Genomic DNA, 19170 nt, shown 5'->3' with positions numbered 1-19170 from the left:
CTTTATCCTTGTAATTACAGACCTCTCAACCAATCGGTGACAAATTTCAACAGAATCAGGGTCAAGTCATGAAAAAATCAGGGACAATCAGTAACACTTTTAAGATATTAGTGCTATTAACTTGAAACATTGACAGAATCAGAGCATATGAATTAATACACATTTTCTGTAGTAAAAGAAGTCTATAACTCTTAATTATTGTCATTATTCATTAAGTGTAATTCACCACCTTTCCTCCAAAAGTCACTAGTTTTAGGAGGGATTAAGAGGGACAGAGCTAAAATTTGAGTCAAAATCAGGGACTTCCCTGAAAATCAGGGACAGTTGAGAGGTATTGTATCCCAATATTTTTCTTGCCTTCGTCACTGCTTTCTTACATTGATCTTGGTGACTTGGTGTTCCTGTGATGAAAACACTCAATTATTTTCCATTTATGCAACACAAAAATGGAGGAATTAGGTCTTAAAGAAGAAAATCTTCTAAAGTAGCAGTATGCATGGCCTCATCATACCCTGGTCTTTTCATTGGCTCAGAATTTGTCTAAGGGTGTCTAAGGGTGGCTAAATTAGGTTTGGTAGATCTGGTAGATAATGAGACGCCTTGAAAGCAGCCGATGGTCTGCTGTGGGGGAAGTTGAAAACTATATCATTTAGGATCACGTTTCACTATACATGCTAGTATTCAGCTTTTAGTCAAATTCTGAGTCAGACTGGTTGTCATTCAGTTATTTTTGGGCTTTTGCCCACATGCAGCAATTTGATGCGGGTGGGTATATCATAGTGACTGGATGATTGTATCCCCTATGGAAGCACCATTCAGATTGGGAAGCATGTATTTTTACACTCTCTGTGCTTAAGAAGTACATTTATGTATTCTGATTCCTGTCAGCTGGAGAATCCCCTTGGTGTCGACATACTCTGTGCTGATGATGGTTTCAGCTGGTGAAACAGTGGGTGCAGTATGTAAGAAGAATAAGGCAAAAACCTATTAGAAATTAATTGCATTTCACCCATCTATTAGCAGCTTGTTTTGGATGTAACTCTAGAGTTTGCTGTCAGATTATTATTCAGGACTTCCATCCTCTGTGTGGAATAAAACAGTAATGACTAATGCTATCAGAAAAAAAGAGTTGTGTAACCTTCACAGACAGTCAAAGAAAGTAACTGGACTGAGAAAATGTAGGTCTAAAGTGTAAGCACCTGCATGTGCTTGTGAAACACATCTTTGATATTCTGATCAACAGGACTAACTTCCATGTAAAACTAACATGAGTGCCATTCCATTGTGTTTGGTGGACTTGAAATTCTATGACTCAGATTCAGTAACTTCGGCTGTATGCTTTTTATCTATACTGTAAACTGAGATAATAAACTTCAAGCAATTAAACTTCTTTTCAAATATAAAAAAATAGATAAAGCAACAAAATAATCACTGGGAATACACAATGAAAATGGTGGCACACAAAATTACTATGTGAGATGTAAAATGCAATGAAATAAACTTTAAATGTGTGAGTAATTTCTAGTTGAATATTTATCTGAATATCTGAAGGGTGAGTATTTTCCTTTTTTGTTTCACTAAAATATCTGTTTTTCATGAGTTTTTGTCTTCTATACCTGCTGATCATTAATCCGCTCACTCTTTATGACCATTCATTCCCTGCTACATACACAGAAGGATGACAGCATCTCTGCCCATTTATCCATCCCACCATGTGCAGGGGGCAAGATATATCTGGAGGGGGACAGCATGCATGCAGCCACAAGACACATTTGTATTATGCCCTTATCATACCTGGTATCTCAAGGCAGTACAACACCAGCCTTCTAAACATGTGGTGTACTGTGCATGCCTGGTTTGAATAATGCTGGTGAAACTTACTGATGGGTGTCAGTATAGAAGCAAGCCAAGCTACCTCCCTGCTTCCAGGATGGCTGGACCAGTATCAACCCCTTACCCTCCCATGTTGGCTACCCCAGAGCTCAAATCATTAGTTGAACCGGGATCATCGAAGTAGCAGCACAAGTTCTATCCTACTGTATCACAGTGCTGATTGCATAAGTACAGTTAACTTACTTCACAGAAAAAAATACCGGTTTTGTAAAACTAAAAAGCAAAGTATCTATATGTGAATAAGAGTCTACTACAGATTCATGTACTTAAAGGTATACTTACCAAGACATTAGAGTTGCCTCCTTTGGCTGTGTTTCCTCAACTGGGCTGAAGTCCAGTGCACTTTTGTCCAAGCCCATGAGTTCAGCAATACGTTCAGCCCCATAGAGGTCACCATATTTATTGATTACCTGTAAGGAAAACTTATGTTAAATTATCAAGAGGCATATTTGCAGTAACAGGTATTTTTACCAAGTTTTTCATGAATTACACAAAGTACAAAAGTTACAATGTCATTAAAACTTAAGCTTACTATGAGTTTGTAAATCAATACAAAAAAATCTGAGTTTGTAGCTCAACTCGTGTACGTATTTATTTATTTAAGTTTGTTTGTTTGTTTTTGTTTTAATGGACAATGCAAAGCCACAAAACCGAAAAATAGTTAAGATTTTCACCATATCTTGATGTCCTCTGTAGTACTACTGTCCTTGCATCACTTCTAAGTGGCCAATATTTTTCTTACCAATTATTTCAGAAAATTCTATTATGAGAAATGCAATACTAAAGCAATTTCATTTCCTAGTCAAGTTTTGTTTTGATAAAAAACAAACATGTCCCCATGAGATCACATCAGAAAGACAGACATTTTCTGTATTTTTCTCTCTCAATCCACTAATAATGGAAGTACTGTGACTTCCTGCTTTTTCTCTTTCAAAACAGATTTATTGTTTTAACAACTTCCTGCTTTTTCTGATTGACTGGGGAAAGTGTCATCTTTTCTATTTCAATGACTCCCTTTAATTCTGTTTGTAACCATCTCCATAAAATCTTATGCTGGTAACATGGTATTAATATAGTTGCTTTTGCTTGTAAATGAGTGGTGACGCTAGTTTTCTGTGACTGACAACACTTGAAGAAAAAAATAGGTTTAGAATGTTTACTGTCACAATTTTGTTGATCCAGTAGCTAGAAGCATACCTCTCAAGCGTCCATGATGTTGTTATTTGTCGTTTGGCTTTTTCCCGGCAAGGGGTCACCACAGTGGAACTCCGGTCCGCTAATGATTGGCAGTAGTTTTTTTACGAAACACTGAGGTGCCAGCTCGACGCCCAACCTTCAACGATGGCACGCCCATTTACGCATGCATGTCTTTTGAATGCTACCCAACTGCAGGGAGGACATGCAGACTCCACACAGAAGGCACTCCTAAGCCAAGCCGAGAATCGAACGGAAGAACCTCTTGCTGTGAGGTAACAACACTACCGCCGTACCACCGCGGCGTGTACCTCTCAAACGTCCATATTTTCACAAAATTTCTAGATGTTTTCCCCTCATAATTTTGGTCTGCTCCCCATGAATTTTTATTTTTCTGGTAAAAGATTGGCAAATTGTTGAGGATGGAAGCCAAAAAATAATGAAAGGCATTTGAGTTTCAGACTTCATTCCCTTCAGAAAATTCATGCTAATGGAAAACCTATTATTTTATCAACTTTCAAAGTTTGTAAGAGCTATATTTAAAAATTGTCCCTATTTTTGGGCCTCTGTCCCTCCCATTATTTATGGCTTTGTCCAGAATTTTTGCTTTAAGTGGTTGAGAGGTATTGCTAGAAGCAGTGATCTAATGTATTTATTTTATTAAGACTGTAAATAATGTTGTTATCCCTCCTCTGTTCACTGACTTGCTCAACCGAAAATTAACAGATTTAACAGATTGTGTCATATACCAGAAGGAAATGTGAGATTTTATTTATTTATTTCACATTTGTTTATTGAGAAAGTCCGACTGTACCAAAAAGTGGCCATTTTCAGCAAAGGCTTGGGGAGAAAAGCTCTACAATCTTTCAGAAATCAGTTGCAGATATTTTAAATCTCAAAGTATTAACAACACTACAAAACATAGGAGTAAATATGTTGTAATGAGAAAAAACAAAACATATGCTTCACAGAAGAGTGCAATGAAATCATTAGTAATATTATTTGTTACACAGATTAGTATTCTAATATTTAAAAGAGATATTAGAAATTGCAGGATTAGAGACAGTGAAGGGAAACTGAGTGATGTCTTAGCATGAGAGAGACTGTTCATATCAGGGTTATAGGATGAAGTAAGGATGGAGAGAAAAGGAAATTATAAGAATAGTGCAGGGTAGGGTGTCTTCAGGTAGCTTTAGGTGAGTAGAAAGGAAAGACAAAGAGGCAGATGAAAGATGTACAGAGAAAAAGTGGAGTAGGAGTTTGGAGAGGGTTGTGAGGTATGACTTAGGTTCAAGGCAGATAGTTAGTGTAGTGAGGATTTCACAAACTGTCATGGTTGTTTGGATTATATCCCACCTTGAACAGTGTATGTTTGACTAAGAGAGCGTTTGTTGCTCAGGAGGCATGAGGACAAAACGTGATCAAAAAAGATATGACACCTGCCTTTTGGCTTTCTATCAAAGGCTTTGACAAAGTCTTAATAAACAGTGTAAAAAGAGTGTCCATTGTTCACAGGTTTAGTGAACTTTCTAACAAAGCCTACAGAGTTAAGGTGACAAGATCTGCCCTAGGAAAAGCCAAACTGGTTTGGGCAAAGGGCCAAAAGGTTTCTTATGCTTTTATTAAATAAATTGGATATGATGAGTTCCATACTTTACAAATAAGACTGGAAAATCATGTTATGGGATCAGAGATGCAGTTATTCTGAATGTATTAGTCCCACAATTTCTATTTATTTCTATATAATTTGCTCCTTCCCTTTTTAAAAGATCCCACTTTCAGTTCTTTTATCTCTGTTACAAAATTCAGTACTTCAAATAAAGTTGGTTTAGACCTTTATTTGCATTTTCTATTAACTGCTTGTTTTTGGGATCCACCATAATTAAATTTAACAAGGCTTTACTATGTCTAGGCAATTCAGAGACTGTGTCTCAGTTCAAAGAATCATTTCCTTAGTTACACTAATTTGCTCACCCAATATTTTTGACAGAGTAATCTGCAGAGAATTTTTAAAGTCTTCCAACTCATTACACTCCCAGAACACATGTTCCCAGTTACCTCTTTTTTGCCGATCACATCTCCAATATTTGGCATCTACCAGTGAAAAATTATTTGAAGTCTGGTTGGGGTATAAAATACACTTCCAATCAAAAATCCTAAACCTTCTAGATTTTGTGATATATCTGGGAGCCATACATACATCTTCCCATTGTTTCTTTGTGAATTGCTTATCCAGTCTCTCTTTCCAATCATTTCCAAGCTCCTTTCCAAACTCCTCTGATTAATTCCTATAGTTAGCATGCAACATTTTATATGCCCTACTAATTATATATTTTTTTAACAGCAGCTTATGCTGTAGATTCTATTACATACTCTACCAGTGCTGGTTTTTCGCTTAGCATCCACCTATTCTTTTATCTTAGCCTATTCTCTGACATCACTCCTTGATAGGGAAGGCAGTCTCTAAGCTGCAGTCCATCCCTATCGGCAGAATCTCCTTTCTCCATTCCCATGATAACTTAGTTCTTAGAATGCTTTCTGCTATTTTATGAATATAATATTCTGTATAGCTATTGTTAGTCTCCTTAAGGATCTACATTCAAAATCCCAGTCTTTCATTATTTCTTGAGCTACCCCCCCCCCCATTTCATCATCATCCTTTTCCACTCTGAATTATAGTTTTCTGCTTGTGCTATATATAGGAGCCTTAACTGTGTAGCTGTGAAATGCACCTTCATATCAGGTAATCCCAAACACCTTGTTCTATTTAAGAATCAACTTATCCCACTCAGCTCTTGCCCTGTTCCCCTCCCAGATAAAATCATTCAGCTCTTTATTAACTGCTATCCACAATTTCTCTTCTGGTTGATAAAAATATGCCTGACCTATGTATAAACCTAAAGGGAATAAAACATTTTCACTGCTTGCACCTGTCAACCCTGGGCTTTTCGGATATTGGCAAAGGCTCTTGCCACCCCCATAGTGCCTTTTTTAGGCAAGGCTCAAAAGACAAACCCACCTCCATAGGTATCACAAGGGATAAGAAACTAAGAGTAATGCTACTCAACGCCAGAAGTCTAAACCTCAAGATGCATGCACTCGAAACTCTCCTTAGCATGGAGAACATCGATATCTGTGCAGTAACAGAAACCTGGTTCAAGGCTCCCAAGAGCACCCCAGCACTACCAGGTTATACCTCATACCATGCTTTTCGGCCCCAAAAGTTGGACCAAACCACAAAAGGAGGAGAAGTATCAATATTCGTCAAAGATATCCACACCTCCAGGTTGGTGGCACAGCACGAAGCATCAGAGACTATCCATGTGCAACTAACAGTGGGTAAAACTGCCTTCCAGTTTATAGCCTGCTACAGACCACCCTCCCAAACCCAGGAACCCCACTCGGCCTTCCTGAGAACACTGGAAAATATGAAGGTCTCTCCAAACACCATTATATTGGGTGACTTCAACTACCCAAACATAGACTGGGAGCATTACTCTAGCTCCAACACCCTAGCCCAAAGTTTCCTAGAATTTATAAACTCAAATGCTAAAGAACAACTTGTTACCACTCCCACAAGAGGGGAAAACATACTGGACCTGATCATCACCAACATGGGGGCTCTATGCTCCAGACCAGAAGTGTATCCCTCATTGGTAAGATTAGACCATAAACTAATCTCACTGGATATTCACATCCTGACCCCACCCCCTGCCCAGAAAACCACAGTGAAAAACTTCTCTAAAGCAAATTTCACACTCCTCAAAACCAAGGTGGAATCCTTCAAAGCCCCCGGGCCTGTGGAAAATATGGCCCAGACCGCAGAATCCTTTATAAACGCATTCTATGAACACCTTCAGGAATGCATGGATCATGCAATCCCAAATAAAACCAAGACCCAATCCTCCAAAGGCAGGCGTCCTATCTGGTGGACCCCAGCCATAAACAAACTATACAATAGAAGGAGGAAGCTACTACATGATAGAGTAAAATCCCAAAAAGGGAAGGCATCTCTGATCAGTATTAGCAAAAAACTACGGGCACTCATAAAATCGTCTAAGGCCAGCTTCAAGAGAAAAACTGCACAGGACACTAAGGATAATCACAAGGCTTTCTTTAGTTATGTTAGGAACCTGGGTGGGAATTCCCAGATATGCTCAGAATTAGTCCAAAATGACAAAAAATACACCGAACCCACAGACATTGCCAATATCCTAGCTGACAGGTTCAGCGCAACCCCCACCAAAAGGGCAAATATCTATCCCAGCAGAGTGCTGCCCCCCTGACATCTCAGATGCTCAGGTAAGAGCCACCCTCTCCAAAGCAAAAAACACAGCATCAATGGGACTAGACGGTGTCCTGGGCTGCGTCCTACATGAACTCCAAGAAGAGCTAAACCCAAACATAAAACTACTGTTCAATCTCAGCCTTACTACAGGATATGTACCCAAAGAGTGGCGTACAGCAACAGTGCTCCCTCTCCACAAAGGTGGTGCCTCAATGGATCCTGGAAACTATCAACCCATAAGCCTGACTAGCTTGGTCTGCAAAGCTATGGAAATGATCATCATGGACCTCATAAATAAAGATATTGGGGACCTACAGACACTGGATCCTACCCAGTTTGGCTTTGTTAAGGGCAGATCCTGCCTCTTAAACCTGGTCGATTTCTTTGAAACAGTCACCAAGGCCATTGACGAGGGGAAGGTGGTCCACGCAGCCTACCTGGACCTCGCAAAAGCCTTCGATATAATACCCCACTTGGGCATTATAGATAAGCTCACCAGCTTAAATATACACCCCTATGTCACTAGATGGGTTGCAAACTGGCTCAAGGACAGAACCCACATGGTTAGAATTGCTGGAGCCATGTCAGACTCCAAACCAGTTACAAGTGGCATCCCACAAGGCTCAGTCCTGGGACCTCTCTTGTTCGGTATATATTTCTCGGAGGTACAGGCCAACACAGAAGGACTGTGGCTGACCAAGTTCGCAGATGACTGCAAACTAGGCACCATAATCGACTCTCCAGCCGACACAAGCATCCTACAAAAGGGCCTCATAGAAACAGACAACTGGTGCCAGAGCCATGGCCTCAAGCTAAATGCCAAAAAGTGTATAGTCATCCCCTTTGACAAAAACAAAGTGCCCACAAATTACCACATAGGTGGTAATACATTAAGTACGAAAGAAGTAATTAGGGACCTGGGGATCCAAGTTGATAGCAATCTCTCATTTAAAAACCACGTGGTCAAAGTGGTTAGAAAAACATTTTATATAGCCCACCTAAACATGAAGGGATTCACATTTAGATCAGGGCAAGTCATTGTGCCTCTTTACTCATCCCTCATCAGGCCCATAATTGAGTACAATGCCCCTTTTGGGATGTACCTTACCAGACACCTGCAGCAACTGGAAAGACCCCAAAAGTACCTCACCAAGAGGATCAAAGGGCTCAAACAGATGCCATATGCTGCCCAGTTAAAGAAACTCCAGCTCTACTCAGTGACATACTGCCTGCTCAGAGGCGATCTGTGCCTGATGTATAAAGCCATGTCCAATCCAGAATTAATGGACATGCTGCACCTCAGAAAATCCAAATCCCATCGAGCTACACGCTCAAGAGACTTGAACCTCAGCAGTGAAATAAATAGGACATGCTGGAGGGACAGATTCATAACCCAGAGGCTCCCTTCACTCTGGAATAAAATCCCAGTCCAGGTTAGGCAGAGTCCCTCATTGACTCTCTCCAAGAGGAATCTTGATGAGTGGATGGGAGATTGTAGGTTTACCCCGGGTATCACTTCTGTGTCACTGTTAGACAGAGGCACAGTATACTAACCTCGAAAAAGGGCATAGCAAAATAAATTTAAAATGGGTGGCGAAAGCCAAACACATTCTGGCTAGGCTTATAAATGCCCTAGGGCAGATAGCCTAGTATGAACCTATGAACCTATGAACCTATGTATCTTGCTATCTATATCCATAAAATAAAGTTTCCAGTTTCTCAGCTTTTGCATTATCTTTTGTTTAGTCTCTTCCCACCACATTCTTAGCTGTCACAACAGAATCCCTTTTAAACTATACTCCTATGTACTTCATTTTATCATATCCCCATAAATATGGGTATTGCTCAGCAAATGTGTGTGTGGGTACAGTTTACAGCTATTGCCTTTGTTTTATCTTCATTAATTTTGCATCCCCAAAAAACAGAAACTGTCTCATAAAGTTCCACAACACTGATAATATAATCTGCAAATAAAGCCAACTTTTGTTGATTACCATACCTATCTTATCTTTGAATTCTGAGTCCATTATTTTCTTTGCCAATGGTTCTAAATATAATGCAAATAACAAAGGTGAAAGAGGACACCCCTGCCTGGTTCCAGTGTTCAAACAGAACTTATTAGAGAGGACCCCCCCCACTTTAATTTTCACTTCCGATCCCTCATATATCATCCTAATTAACCTTATTACTGTGTAGGGAATTCCGAGGCTTCCATTACTCATAAAATCCCAGCTTACTCTGCTGAATGTTTTCTATGCATCAAGACTGCCTAAAAACAGAAGTATTTTCTTACATCATACTTCCTTCTGGATCATCATTGTTCTATTAATGCTGTCAAATGCTTGCCACCCCTCCACAAAACCATGCTGATCCATATGTATCAATGTTGGCAATACTTTTGCCATTCTTTTAGCTAGTGTAGACATAAACACTTTGTAATAATGGTTAAAAATTGAAATGGGTCTACATGAAGCTTGTTCTGATGAGTCTTTACTATCTTTATGTACTAAAGCCACCAAATCTTTCTTCCAAGATGTTGATGCCTTATGTCCTTTTAAAATATTGTTAAACAAAACTTTCCAGATCTTTATCACTTTCTTCCCTCCTAACTTTCAAAGTTCCACAGGAATACCATCTGTTCCTGGACACCTTCTTGCAGCTTGATTATACATCACTTTTTTATCTTGCCTCCTCCTATCGTAACTGTTAATTGTTGAGTCTCATCTACCTCTAACCTTGGCATACTTAAGTCTTCCATAAATATTTCCATTTGTGCTTTGTATTGATTTCCATATTTCTCTGCTTTATACAAATTTTTAAAATACTCCCAAAATATCTCTAATACCTCTACAGAATTTCTGGTTATTTTTCCTGTTATACACTTTCTAAGTTTGGTGACAAACCTTTCTACTTTCTGTTGTCTAAGTCTTTGTGATAAAAGTTTTTGTCCCCTGCAGTTATCAAAAAACTGTTGCTTAACAGAAATCTTTCTAAACTCATGCATATTATCTGGTTACTCTCTTATTTTCTCTTTAGAACTCTGTAGTTGCACATCTTCTTGTTCTGTGACATTCCTCTTATTCTGCAATATTTAACCCTTCTTAGCCCCACTAAATAATGCCTATTATTTCTTAACCACATTTCTTTTTTTATTTTCTTTTTACCTTATTATTAAACTCCATTGTCATTTCATTAGCTATAAGTTTTGAAGAAGTTTCTATCTTCCTTAATAACTCTTTAATAATTTCCCATACCATTCCTTAAATTCCCTCTTTTTAACATGTAGATGGGAAAGCACTAGTATCTCATTTATACTTCATTAACCTGCATTGTCATCTTAGCTTTTACTGGTATGTGATCTGAAATAATCATTGTGTATGTGTGTGTGTGTGTGTGTGTGTGTGTGTGTGTGTGTGTGTGTGTGTGTGTGTGTGTGTGTGTGTGTGTGTGTGTGTGTGTGTGTGTGTGTGTGGTGTGTGTGTGTGTGTGTGTGTGTAAGCCTTCAACTAAATGCACATGTTCCTGTAAAATATAATTTCTATCTAGTCCAGCTGAGTTATTGCACCTTTGGGAATAATATATAAATTCTCTCTCCATTCCTACTACTGAATTCACTTCTATATTAAATATTTTCATAAATTTCTTCAGAAAACTGCACTCTGTTTTATATTTCCCCTTCTAGGTCCCCCCGATAAATCCTCATGGTTGCAAATCAAGTCCCAGTCATCACCTATAAGTAATATTCCCTGCTGAAAACTGATTATTTCTCACAAAATTTTCTTACCCTCCATAACAGCTTTTGGTATAATTCTCCTCCCTTGCCAGCACCACCTTACTACCAGAAATATACCATTATTAACTTTTTTTCCTCTTCTATCACTATTGGACATCCTCTAGCAATTGATAGAATTTCTCCCTTTCCTTTGTCCCCGATATTCTGCTGAATATCCATCCTAAAATCCGTTCTTTATGAAATTCATGCACTCATTTCTTTCTAAGTGTGTCTCCTGCAGTATTACTATTTGCACTCTACCTTTCTTAATATAATTAAATATTCTTACCTTGTACACACCTGTATGGCCATTTATGTTCAAAAGTAATATGGATAGCATAGTCATTATTATAAGAAGTTATTGTTTCCACCTATTATACATGACAGGTGTTTTGAATATGTATTTCTAACTTTTGTGTTAGATGCATGCTTTAATGTTCTGCAGGTTATTTACACAGTTTCTTGTCATCTCCTTTTGAACCTATGTCATATTTTTCAAGACCTTCTGTTTTAATGAAAACCCCATACAAAAACTAAATACATTTTCAAGACACCCACCATAATGTGCTAACTTAGAACAAACAAACAAAACTATGTACATTAAAAAATTAAATGTATCCCTCCTGATAAGAACAATTGCCTCAAACTGACAGCTGCACCCACAGCAATTACATAACCTAAAATTAAGGTTACATGTTACAGCCTGTGCTCCCACTTAGACAGGTTGCTGTCTGCTCTTTTTTATCTGCATTCTCCTCCTAGATGAGAAAACCAGCCTGTATGCTTTTCAAAAACATTAACTTTTAACCTTAAGAAAAAGTGCAATGGCTGTCTTTAAATAAAAATAAATTATATACTGTTCTATTAAATGCACTGATGCATTAAGGCAGGTAGGGAATCTCCTATCTCCTATTTACTTCCAGTAATTTCAGACTTTATTTTTGCTGAACTGTTTGCCCTTGCACCTTTAATTTTGCATTTCCCTAAGCAAACAATACTCTTAACTCTCAAGATTACCTGCCTGTATCTGCAGATAGCTCATTTCCACGGAAACATAAGAACAGAATCTACATCTGCCTTCAGTTTCAGACTTAACCCACTGAAAATTTGCTAAAGGAAAAAAAAAATTAATATAATTATATATACAAGAAATTTAACACTTCTCTTGGCATTTATCATTCTGTCTTATTTTTCACGCCTACTTGCTTACAGAAAACACATTTTTATTGTAAGCAAAAGGCACTAATCAAGACATTAATCCATGCAAAAATAAGAGAAAACATCTCAGCTCTTCATATAATATAATCAGTGCACTTTTACATCCTATCTTCCAAGATTACAGTATAGTAACGTAAAATTGCTTTTGTCTATCCTTTCTTCTGTTTTTACATTGTAATGCTTACATTTCTTACAAAAGCAGCACGTTTACTTTAATATCTCTATCATACATAAGAATCACTAAAAAGACTCAGCCTCATCCACACATTTAAGATAGCCCTGACGAGATACTATACAAAATCTGCTTTACTATATAATATACAGTTTATGTAAAGAAATGTTCTATAAAAATACTTTTAGGAACAAAACTGATTTACTTATAGTTACTTTCCCACTTCTATGTCTTTCTAAACATTAATGACGTAAAGTGGAGTATATGCTTTACAGTCCACCTACAAGTGTAACAAAGTCAACAAAAGTCCCATCTTTTTCAGCCACTTTTACTTGCAAAGCCTTATTTTGCAAATATGATTGATGCTTTATAATCTCTAATTTCAGTGCTGCTTTTCTTCATCCTACTCATCTTCGTCTCACAAGACCAAATTTTGGCACAAATCCAAGACACTCCGGATTCTTCTAGTCAGCTCCTATGCTTTTTCTTTCTGTCACTCAAGCATTTTTATTTGGAAGATTGGAAAATGTTTCACTGGCAAAGTTTCTCTTTGAGCTTTACTGTCAGGTGAACGAGAAACAGAGTTCTCTTGAGATTGATGTCTCACTTTTTTGGATGTTCTCCTTAGCCTGTTTTGCATCACGAATGTCTTTGATGCTCCAGAAAAAAATTCTGAAGACAGCTAGATGCAGGAGCTTGAATCTCAAACCTGCCTCTTATTTCCTGACTGCTGAGATAAATTTGCATCTCTTCTGTCTGGTGTACAGTGAATAACCATTTTCTACAAACACTCTTCTTTGTCCAGCTTTTAATAATTTGCCCTTGTGCCACAATTTTTTTCAGGATCAATTCTTTCTCTTGGTATGATTGCATCTTTACTAATACAGGTCTTGGCTGCTTTCTCATGGCCAGGTTTGGAGCATACACTTGATGTCCCCTTTCCATTAATAAATGCTGTTGTGGAATACCACTCCAGTTGCTTATTGGTGCTTTCATAAAATTAATAATGTATGTTCCTTCCAGTTTCTCTGGTACAGCAGAAAATCTCAGTTTTTTCTGCATGTTCTGCCTTCTAACTCTACCATGTTTGAAATGGCTCTTCTTGAGAAGTCTCATACTCAGCTAGCCTTTTCTTCATTCCAATGTCTGATTTTTGCACTTTTATCAGTTCATTTGAACGACTAGTTAAAGCTTCTTCTATTTTTCTAGCTTTTTATTTGAGTTGATATATTCCTTCAATGTTTCATTTATTTTAATCTTAATAAGCTCTGAGTACATTTGATATATATTTTTTTCTGAATTAATGGAAACCATCTCTTGTACCAAAGCTGGAGCTTGACCTGCTTTTTTGCTAAACAACTGCAGGATTCTTACCAGTCAGTGCTTTCTTTTCATGTTTTCTACTTGATTTTCTTTCAGGTTTTCTAAATTTGTTCTTTGCTGACATCCAGGCAGTGTACTTACTAGCCAGTAACTGAATTGTACTCAAGTTGTCATAGTTACTTGCTCTTACTTCTCAGAGAGCTGAAATTAATCTGTTGATCAGCGTGCAGCCATCCTAGTCATTACTTCTTAGTTGAAGAAAAATAATACAGTTGTGTAAGCTGCAGTTACCAGTAACAGTTTATATTTGAATTCTTCACTGCTGCAGTAGTCTACAGGCTTTATCCTGCAAATGATACAGAAACTAGCCAGCTTCTCAAAGATGTAACCCCCTTTGGCAAGTTCACTCTTGCTGCCTATAGGCTAACCCCTTTTGGAGGAAACTAGAAAAGCTGCTAGAGTAACTACAATCTTTAGGATTTTCTTGACCTCAGTGTTTGTTTGTTTGTTTGTGTCTTTCGGCTTTTCCCGGTTAGGGGTCGCCACAGCGGAATTTCGGTCCGCTAATGATTGGCAGTAGACTTTTACGTGCTGGCTTACTGGGCCTAATGCACAACCTTCAATGAAGGAATGCCCATTCATGCATGTTGACACACAGAAGACACTTTGAGAATCAAACGGGCAACGTCTAACTGTGAGGCGACAAAGCTACCGCAGCACCACCACCGCAGTATTTTCTTGACCTCAGTGTAAAAAGGGAAATTCCTCCTGACTAAACAACAACAATAAACAGTTGCAACCCACACTAACTATATACAATAAGTGGAATGGTGGGTACAGCTACTACAACAGTGATTAATTTGAACATATACTGTTATAGGTAAGTGCAACTTACACAACTGTACTATATTCATCATTCTCATGCCGTAGTAGCCCATTTATAGACTATCATAGCTTATCCATTTTGAGAGGAGGAATGATAAGGGTCCAGGAGCCCTTAGATAATAGTCCTAACAAAGTCTGGTATGGAAATGGAGAATTAATTCAATTTGTAGAACTTTGAAATGTATTAATAGAGGAGGAAGGTGCTGTGTCTACATTGCTTTCCTTGTCCAAGAATAGGAAATAAACAGCTTCTTAGCCTTCATGAAGGCATTTGTTATGTCAAGATAGTACCTGAGTTGTCTATGCACATCCAGGGTATGACAAATCTTTTCTTCTGTGTTTTTAGGATCTGAGTAGAAAACTGGGAGGTTGATGGCTTGATTTAAAGGGAACTCTGAAACTACCTTAGAAAGGAATGAGGGGTTAGACTGCACAGAGACCATATCTGTAAGAAAAACTAGACAGGCTTCCTCACCATAACAGGTTGCAACTCAGATACTCTTCCTATAAACTGTAGACCAACAAGAAGTACACACTCTTCCTATAAACTGCAGAGCAACAAGAAGGACGGTTTTCTGAGTAATTAACTTTAAGTTAGTCAAGGAGGCAGGTTCAAATGGTGACACAGCCAGTTTCTACAGCAGAATATTGAGATCCCAATTGGGAGGAATCTATATATGAGGTGGTCTTATATGGAAAACTCCTTTATGAAACGGCTTGACAACAAACAGAGAAGAATAATGAGGATACACGGGGAGACATGCTGAAATGGGTACAAGATGGACCTTGACAGAGGCATAAGAGAGGACACATGACAGTAACTCACACAATTATTTTAGTACCAGAGGTGCAAAATCCTTGATAGGACCCTAGTTATTGCTAGGTGCCAATTAGGAAATCTTTTCCATTTGTCAATATATGACTTTCTGGTAGCAGGCTTTCTTGCATCCTACATATCCTCTTGAAACAGGTGCCTAAAATGGTGTCAAAACTGAATCATCTAGGCAGTCAGTTGAAGTTGTTTGATGTCAACGTGTATCACACTCCCCTTGTCCTGTATGAGTAGACCCAGTCTGTTAGGGAAATTGTGGTTATTGCCCTTGTCCAATTTCATTAGAAGGAAGAACCAATTCTGCCTGGGTCAAATGGGAGTCACTACAATGACACTGGGAATTATTTCTGAATTCTCAGAACGACCCTGGAATTCATTGGAAAGGGTGAAAAAAATACGGGAATAAAATAGAGCATCTATTCTCCATGCTTTGTTGCAGGGATTCCTGGAACAAATTTTGTCTAGTTGTCTGATTTGAAATGGGGTGAACAGATCAATTGGAGTTATTCCCCATCTGAATTAATTCCAGGAAGGCCTCTTCACTTAGTTGCCACTCATAAAGTTCTGTCTAAGAACTGATGAGCATGACTGCCACTTTGATCTGATGTTATGTAAGAAGTCTGAAGGGTTAAGCAATGCTGTAGAGCTAACTATGAGGTTATCATTTCCAGCTGGTACAGAGAGTACAATCTGGTACCCCCTAGTTTATATACCATGCTTCCATGGTACTTACTGTGATAACCTGAAGAGGACCTGGTCTCCAAAGATGATGTACAGTTTTTATGGCATGAATTACAGCCAACATTTCCTTGACACTGATGTGCTTGATTTGCTGAGTTGTCTCTCAGTCTTTGCACTTTTACCCTTTGTCCCCATTGAAACTGTTCACCATACATAATTTGAGGGTCTATATTAGAACATTGAATATTTAACAGTTTGAATCACTAAAGAGCGACCTTTAGTGATCGAACCCTTAAAACATCAAATGTTCAGAAAAAAAATAAAAACAACAACAACAAAAAACTAAATGGTGTAGGTAGGGGGGCAAGCCCCCATGCACCCCCCACACCCCCTGCTACTTAAATATACCAACTCCGAGACTGCACTCCCTTTATGGAGATTTCCGTTTACTTGTTTGATGTTCTGCAGTTTCGCTATTCTCGTATTGACAATGTCAGATTCAACATTGTTGGCTTTCGAGAATTTAATATAGACCCTAATTTGAGGGGTTTATCTCTACAGATTGTGTTGGGATAGCTTGAGAAAAAGGGAACCCTGGATTGAGACCCATCTGATCCCTCCTCCACTGCAGTTTTGACTTTACAAAGTCCAAAACTGGAATTTGAAATTCTAAGAAGTGAGAATCTTGGGTGTACATGTTTTTAAGGTACCAATGAATCTTTCTCATATGCAGCCTGGCAAGTGATACGGGTATCATAGAAGTCATAAGGCACAATATCCTGAAAAATTCTCTTGCAGAAATTTGAGACTGATGAGAAAAGCTCAGGAGTACTTCCAGAGGTAACTCCACCTTATCTTCAGGTTGAAAAGACATTTGCATGAGTGTCTATAAGGCACCCCAAAAACATAATCCTGAGTGATGGAGTACAAGAGGATTTTTGCAAAACTATTTGGAATCCTAGATAATTTAGGAGAAAAGTAACCTTTAAGGACTGTTGGCATTTGGGCAAAGGCTCTGCACAGGTAAGCAAGTTGCCTAAATAAGGAAAAATGTGGATACCCTACAGTTTGCAGTGTGCCATCACTGGGGCTAAGCACTTTGTGAATACCTTTGAAGGCAGTGAATGCCGTGGCGCTAGAGCGTAATAAACCTTTTATTTCTTCCTGGACTGGATTGTCATACTTGGTCTGCAGTTTCGCTGTTTTACTGTTTCACTGAGTGTGTTGCTCATCACTTTGTGACTACTCTTGGGGCAGTAGACAGCCCAAAGAGTAATGCAGAGAACTGATAATGTGATCTAGACTCACAAAATCTTGGGAATCTATTGAATCTGTGTCCTACGGGAATGTGATAGTAAGCATACTTTAGGTCTAAAGTTAGTATACCACAGTGGTCTGGGAGTAATGATAGAAAACACTGGAGGGTCAACAACTTGAATTTTAGAATCTTTACAAAATGGTTTAGAAAGAAGAAATCTCAACTGGTCTCCAAGAGTGCTACTTTTTGGGACTAGAAACATTTTGGAATAAAAGCACCTTCCTATGTGATTTGCAGGAACATGTTATAAGACTTCTGATTCCAATCTGCCGGAGCACTAAGGAAACAATTTTATTTGACTGGCTGCAAAGATGGCATCTTCAAATACTATCAAAAAGGAAGAACATCTGGAAGTAGAAGAAAGATCATTTGTAAGGAATCAAAATATCTTTGTTGGGTGTCTGGTATTATTTTTTCTCATTTAAAATTTGGATGCCTTAAATAACTTTTTGCAAGTCTAGCCAATTCTCCTTTTCTATTTTAGAAGAAGGAAATGTCTATTGTTAGTTTTTTTTTTAGAGCCCCTGAACTGAAGCTACTCAAAGCAGCTTAGCAAAAGAGCATCCCCATGTCCTTCGTGCTGGCAAGAATGTTCTCCCCTACTCAAAAAGGACAGCTGGATAGCCACAGAGGATGTGCCTGCTTTCCAGTCATTAATGGCTTCCTAAGTAACAACACTACAGGGAGCAAGATAAGTGATGAGTAGTACGAGGAACAAGACATGTCCACAGTGACCTCACCCATCAGCGGAAGAGGCACAGGGGAAGCTGAAGTCAAGACCGAAGCCTTCTGAATAATGTTTCGCTTCTTGCTACTCATGGAGGGAATGACTGACTTACTGAGATCCAGTTCCATGACCTAACTGCAAAAGTTGCTTGACAAGTGGCTAGCAGGGCCTTGAAGCGTTAGCCTTACCTCTTGAATTAAATGTTAATTTTTGGGGTACAATATTTTAGTAACAACTAGCACAGTGCCCCCAGTCCCTTGCAATCAATTTTGATAGAAAAAAAAATATTTTTTTTACCACATAAAGTGATAATTAATAAAGGAATCAGCACAGGAATCAGGACTATTTGTAAATCACAAAATGAGTCTGACAAGAGGATAAGGAAGCCTGGAAAAGTTGGTCTTGTCTCCTTACAAACAACACTAGTACCAGCCCCTAATATCACATTTTAACAAAAAAAAACTTTTTCTCACAAAAATTTTAAATTAGAAGGGAATCCACACAGGGATTCAAGACTGTCTGTATACCAAAAATGGTGTCTGACAAGAGGTTAGTAGAGCTTAGGATTGTTAATGAACACCATGGCAGGATAAATAATGGTTCAAATTCAATAGAGCCTACATGATATGTATTCAAGAACATTCTTATCACATTTTTAGTGCTTTCTAGTCACTCAGAAAGATTACACTGTATACATGTAGTCTACACTTTGTGGTAACCTTTATGAATCCCTGTCAATATTTAAAGCTGCAAGAATATCAGTAGGAAAACTAAAATTAGGAGGAAGAAGCTGTGAGTTACATATGTATTATCTGTTCAATCAAGTGGTGTACACTTAGTATAGGCGTTATGGAATCCCGGGGAATA

At 38.3% G+C, this 19170-nt stretch overlaps 1 protein-coding gene across 1 annotated transcript in view; it reads right to left on the bottom strand.

The window, feature by feature from the left end:
- RYR3 (ryanodine receptor 3) overlaps window positions 1–19170 on the bottom strand; it is a 3250282-nt gene that overhangs the window by 184392 nt on the left and 3046720 nt on the right. Inside the window, exon 96 of the mRNA XM_044074157.1 lies at window positions 2176–2303. Within this exon, the coding sequence (XP_043930092.1) occupies window positions 2176–2303 (128 nt within the window). The remainder of the gene's footprint in view (window positions 1–2175; window positions 2304–19170) is intronic.

This window comes from Protopterus annectens, chromosome 6.part0 (genome assembly GCF_019279795.1).
Source record: "Protopterus annectens isolate FY-2018-M chromosome 6.part0, PAN1.0, whole genome shotgun sequence".
NCBI lineage: Eukaryota > Metazoa > Chordata > Ceratodontiformes > Protopteridae > Protopterus > Protopterus annectens.
This window is presented reverse-complemented; position numbering and strand designations above follow the sequence as displayed.